Source organism: Amphiura filiformis, chromosome 6 (genome assembly GCF_039555335.1).
Source record: "Amphiura filiformis chromosome 6, Afil_fr2py, whole genome shotgun sequence".
NCBI lineage: Eukaryota > Metazoa > Echinodermata > Ophiuroidea > Amphilepidida > Amphiuridae > Amphiura > Amphiura filiformis.
The window spans coordinates 38905105-38911109 of record NC_092633.1 but is presented as its reverse complement, the minus strand read 5'-3'; the positions used below and the strand labels follow the sequence as shown (position 1 = coordinate 38911109).

Sequence of the window (6005 nt, the reverse complement as noted above, 5' to 3'; positions counted from 1 at the left end):
GAATGGAAGAGAGGAAATCTATAAAAGACACTGGTTGTGTAAAAGAGGAATTCACATTATTGTATAGGAGCAAAAAAAGAAAAAGGTGTTGTTAGAATATGGAAATGGGTTATAATGCATTTATGAGGAAATTCATCACCAGAGGAGGTATTCGATGTAATCTAACAGGAAAAAACAAGGTGGGTGAAGGTGGAAGACAGGTGCAACCAGGGCACATATCTGAGAAAATTTATAGAGAGGCGGAAATCATATCTGATGAAATTTATAGAGAGGCGGCAACGAAGATTTTATGGGAACACATAAAAAGTCATTAAGGAATTCAGTGTATCAATTCTAATGTCAGTGAGAAGAGGACAAACTGGAAAATATTGAGGAAATTTAAAAAGCAGAACCATAAATAACTGAACAAGTTGTGCTCCCTCTGACAAAAAAAAAACCCGAAAGAGGAAATGGGGGGTAAAGGAACAGAAAAGGGGGAAAGCAGCCTCTGTCCCACCAAAATTGACCCCAAACTAGTGTAAAATTCCAAATTTCCCCGCGCACATTGTCCTTATAAAGCCTTTTTTGAACCTCGAAGACTTAACAAATAGAATAGTTCTAAAAATAAACGCTATGTTAACATTCTCATCTTTCGAAAGCAGAATAAAGCTATTTTATGTCTGGCAAGGGCGTAGAAAAAGCATCAGGGGCCCCTGAACAAGGAGCAGTACGGGCCCTTTTATTCCGGACGGGATTTATCTTATGGGGGCCCTGACACAGGCCAAAATTTGGAGGCCCCGAACTCACGTGCCGGGGAATGCATGTACACTGCAGTCAGTGGCCAAGTTTTGGTTTACGTATAATATACAGGGGGACTAACATATTTTGTTCCGATGTTAATAGGATATTTGCGCACAAAGCACGCGAAAAATTCAATTTCAGACTATTTTAGCCCCAGATCAACATTAATTTTGCTATTTGAATGCGCGCGAAGCGCATAAAAATTGTATAATTTTGCTCTATTGGCCAAATAACATGCTGTTATTGGGGTTAACAGAAAGATGCATAGGGCAATTTAGGGGCCCCCAAATTGGGGGCCCTGGACCATGTCCCATCTGGCCCAATGGTAAATCCGGCCCAGCTCTCCATTATCAGCCCCAATTTAATTTTCGCTCTTGTGCTCGGGACCCCTAAACCCTCGGGGCGTATGGGCTTCGTCCACCTCCCCCGCCCCCCGCAGCTACGCCACTGATGTCTGGTATGATTGAGGAAATCTTGAGCCTAAAATCCTTGCTCCTGTGGAAGAAATCACAATTTGCACCCCTGCAAACTTGTCTGGTTAACGGCCGCACGATGTCGAAATGGGCACTTTTTACTGCGTCACGCCGCACGCTGTTTATGCAACATTACTATTTTCCTCACCGGGCAAAAAAAAAAGTATCATTTATTATAGTCAATTTCAAAATTAGAATGAATTGAATATTCTTTAAATGGACTGCGCTCCTCCATTGCCAACTAGTGACCAGTTTTTTGGTTGATATTTTTCGATGTTGAAAACTTTAAAGGACCTGATATTTGTTAGTTTCTTGGTTTTTTAATTTCTCGTTTTAATTAGCCAAATGAAACAGCTTTCCAATGCTAGCTGTCGTCCTTATCGAGTTGGTACGTAAAACCGTACAAAAATTATGTATAGTACGAACAAAAGGTGTTCATACTCCGACATCTTTATTGTTGATATTAAAACTATTCTACTCAGTTTAGGCTACAATAAAAAATAATATCTTAGCTTATGGAGTACTCATACCTTGTTTTACAAGTTGATAGACGATGTTCATTGCATTCTGCATATTCTGCACATTGGCTGCCTAAAATGTGAGAAGATTTATAACTTGTTACATTTTCTCATGACCCATCTTCAATTTTTCTAGAAATCTAGATTTTTACACTAATGCAATGTACTTTGATGAAGTATGATACCCAACAAAAATCTAAGCCTAATATGCTGTAGTTCTGGGAAAATCTGAAATTTAATAATAAATCGAAATATTACGTGATGTTACCAGATTTATTACGTGCGAGAAGGTTACAACACATCAATAGACCCAAATTCAATCGCGATAGACAAGAGTTACGCGCATTGGCGACATTATGCGCCGGTATTAAAATTAATAGTGATTTTCTTTGTATTGCCGAATCTGTTGGGGTCAAAATCAAATTTGGACATATCTGACGGTAAAAACATTTATGTAAAAGAAATACAAAACTATTTTTTATGGAAATATTGCTGTTGGTCTTTCCAGCTTTTTCTTGTCAAAGTCATAATGGGAAAAGCCGGAATGTCTGAAGGGACATTTGTCCGAAAAGGGTTAAAGTTAGGGTTTCGGGCATTTTAGGTTATGATTATGGTTAAGATTAGGGTAAAGCCAAGAATTTTCGGCTTTACAAATGCTAAATTCCGCTTTTCTCCGCTTTGTAATTTTAGCACATTTCTGACATAATAAAATTTCACAAGAATCTTACGTTCAAAAGGTCGGGAAAGCCCCAAAAAGCTATTTTTAGTCGGGCGCGCAAAGGATTGTGGGATACTCGAGCTGCAATGGGAGGTAGGACAGGCATTGTACGGTAAATCTATTATTTTGATGAATTTTGAAGACCCATTTCATTTAGTATTTTATTGATTTCTTTTCAATTGTATTTTTTTTTCTTTTTCTAGGTCATTTTTGCTTATCTTTTTTATTTTTTTCTCAGAAATGCGTTTTCCGCTTTACCTCCGAATTGAATTTCCGCAACGCGGAGAATTCTTGGCTTTAGATTAGGGATATAATTAGTGTTAGGTATAGCGTTAGGTGTAAGGATTAAGTTTGAGAATTATAGTTAGGGTTAGTTTCAGCTTAAGGGTTATGATTAAGGCGTTGGTTATAGGACAGATCAGACATCTGAAATAGGGTCAGATTTCTGATCCTATCACAAGCGTTAGGTTTGGGATAGGATCAGTGTTAGTAGTATAGTAATATAGTAGTAATTGAGTTAGCTTGAAATTCCCCTGGACAAGGAACTTGCTGCTAATTTGTCTCGTTGTAACCCGTACGAAACTCGGGGAGCTGATCCTGGTTGCGAATGTTATTTGTGGAATGTCTAGGGTGTGCGCTCTTGAAGCAGCTTTAAGTCCCTGAATTGTTGTTTAATGGCTTATGGAATGATGTGGGGCCATAGTGGTCAGCGACAACCTGTAAAGTGTGCTGAGGCTTGTGGATCAACGTCTAGTCGTTGTGCCTGTGCGTAGCGCACTATAAATCACTGCGCTTTTTTTTTATAGTTAAGGTTAGACTTAGGGTTAGGTTTACGTTTAGAGTGAAACCATAATGTACGATTTCCTTCCGATTTTAAATTTCTTATTCTATACTCAAAATGCTGAAATAACACTAGTAATAATAGTCGGGAAGGATTGCTATCCATTTTGAGCTGAAATAACAAGGTATAGTTTAAGAAATCCTACTGGTTATTTTGGCCGTTTAACATGCAGTTCTACAGTGGACTTCGGTTGTATATATAAATGCGCACGTGACATCTACAAGTCGCCATACCGTATTAAACGATATAAGGTACCCGGATGTACATAAACTCCCCGTGCAAAAGTATAGGGGAAAATGACAGGTCGCAAGGAAAATTGCTTTTGCAAAATAGTGGCATTGATTGCAAAGGGTAAAATAACTTGACCCGAAAGATAACCTCTTTATTAACGTTTTCCATCACGGAAAAAAAAAAATTAACTACGGAAAAGCTAGATATAGCTGATTTACAAACTTATATTTCATAATTTCCGTGCTAAATGGGCGTGCCAATTGGCCATATCTATGACGTAGTGCTGGTTTCATACTATTATGCTGCTTGCCGCAGAGCGGCGTGACACACGCGCATTGTAGACAAACAGACACAATCAAGACTTGTGAATGGCTGATAAGTCATGCCTCTTGTCGCAACGGCATGAAAGTATGAAAGGGGACAAGGTCAGAACTGTGCAGGCGGCGGATGACATGATCGAGCCGGCAACTTGTGAAACCGCCCGGCCGTATGGCATTTTCCAATATAGAGGGTATTCATTACTACGTCATTGGTGTGATTGCTCATGCATACAATTCCTCCACATAGGCTGTTTAGCTTATTCATGAAAGTGGCCTCTTGACATGATATAACAGTAACCTTTATGTCATTAGTGAGGCCCACTTACAATGTTCAACACAAAGTGAACAATGCTATAACTTGGAGGACAAACAAACGAACACCGCCAAATTCGACTGACGTGTGTACAACGTGGGAAGCTATGGGGAAATTGAAGACTCGCTCTCTGATCATGCATGTCACGGTGTTTATGGTTCGGTTAGCGGTTACTTAGCAACTCTCGTTCCGCTTGGGTTTATTGCATAGTGCATACTCTATAGTCGGTTAATTTTGTGGGGTTCATTATCGAACCCCAACGGTTTTAGCTTGTATTTATATTATTTATCAACATAGGCCTATTTGTTTGTGATATTTCAAGCGTTTTAAAATTTCAAAATAATCCCATTCAATTACACGGTTGACGATGAAAATTTACTGAATTTAGAGAATGCAATGCGGCCACCACCTGGAACTGTGGTCGCAATTTCAGTGATTGACAGTGAGGTAACACGAACATGGCACTGGCCATCTGGTCACGTGCGCATTTATATATGCGCATTTATATATACAACCGAAGTCCACTGTTCTATGGGAGGATATAAAGTCATTCATGAATTATGACTTTATTTCGAACTTTGTTGACCTACAAATACAAACAATTTGGCTGATTCCATTTAGGTGCAAGTTGGGACATGTGGAAATATTACAAATTATGTAAAAAAATCAGGTTTATTAACCAATTATATGTTATATGATCGTATGGCTTTATAATTAGGGCGTAGGTTAGTGTTAGCATTAGGTCGGAGTTAGGTTAAGTGTTAGGATCAGAGGTAGGGTTAGGTTGTGGATTACGATTAGGGATTAGTTGTAATATAATAGGGTTATGGTATGGATTTTGGTTAATAACGGTTCTCTTATAGTCCCAGAACAACAGAGGATTAAAAGCACTCAATAACGACATTGTTCAAGTGTTAAAGGAACCAATTAGCATTAGGTCGGAGGTTAGGGATTAGGGTTGTTGGATTACGATTAGGGATTAGTTGTAATATAATAGGGTTATTGTATGGATTTTGGTTAATAACGGTTCTCTTATTAGTCCCAGAATAACAAATATGGAAAGAAGGATGCGTTTCAAAAGCACTCAATAACGATATTGTTCAAGGTTGCCCCGCAGGACTAAAGCGAACCAATTAGTGCTCAAAATAAATCAGCTCCCGATAGAGGGCAGAAAATGAGCGAAATTAAGGGTTATCCCAAAAGAGAAATGGGTGACGGCCTGTCGATAACTTTAAAGTTAAGCATTCACCTTGCTTTCTTGCACTGTGTGACCACTATATATTGGAACTCCATTAGCTTGCGACCTTGATGTAATTTGTTGATACTGTGCCCCAGCTCGTCGGGGCTTAAAAAACACACAGGCTGCAACTTGCAACTGATTGAGCTCCAATATATAATGGCCCGAAGATCAAGAAAGCAAGGATAACCTTAATGTAATGTACGTTGACCAACAGAGGGCGTCAATATAGTCACCCAGAACCAGGGCCCAGAACTGCTCTATAGTAAGTTTCTCTCGACTCATAATCGGAAGGTTGCGGGTTCGAGCCCCGGCGACGCCATCGTGTTGTGCCCTTGAGTAAGGCACTATATCTCGATTACTCCTCTCCACCCAAGTGTATAAATGGGTACCGGCATTCTTTAATGCTGGGAAGGTAACAAGGGGGTAACAGACTCGCTGTTGAGGAGGTGTAGCGATCCCGATACAGTAACATTATATGGAGGAGTCTGGCCCAATCGCCAATGAAAGAGAGATGGGCACTCCGATTACTGTTTATACAGGATCTTCTCCTTTACCTTATAATGTATATATG

At 39.5% G+C, this 6005-nt stretch overlaps 1 protein-coding gene across 2 annotated transcripts in view; it reads right to left on the bottom strand.

Moving 5' to 3' along the window:
- LOC140155400 (prolyl 4-hydroxylase subunit alpha-2-like) overlaps window positions 1-6005 on the bottom strand; it is an 82440-nt gene that overhangs the window by 62892 nt on the left and 13543 nt on the right. The window contains exon 5 of one of the 2 annotated variants that reach the window (XM_072178244.1): window positions 1784-1844. The exons of the other annotated variant lie outside the window; for it this stretch is intronic. Coding sequence (XP_072034345.1) covers window positions 1784-1844 — 61 coding nt within the window. The remainder of the gene's footprint in view (window positions 1-1783; window positions 1845-6005) is intronic. 2 annotated transcript variants of the gene reach the window in all.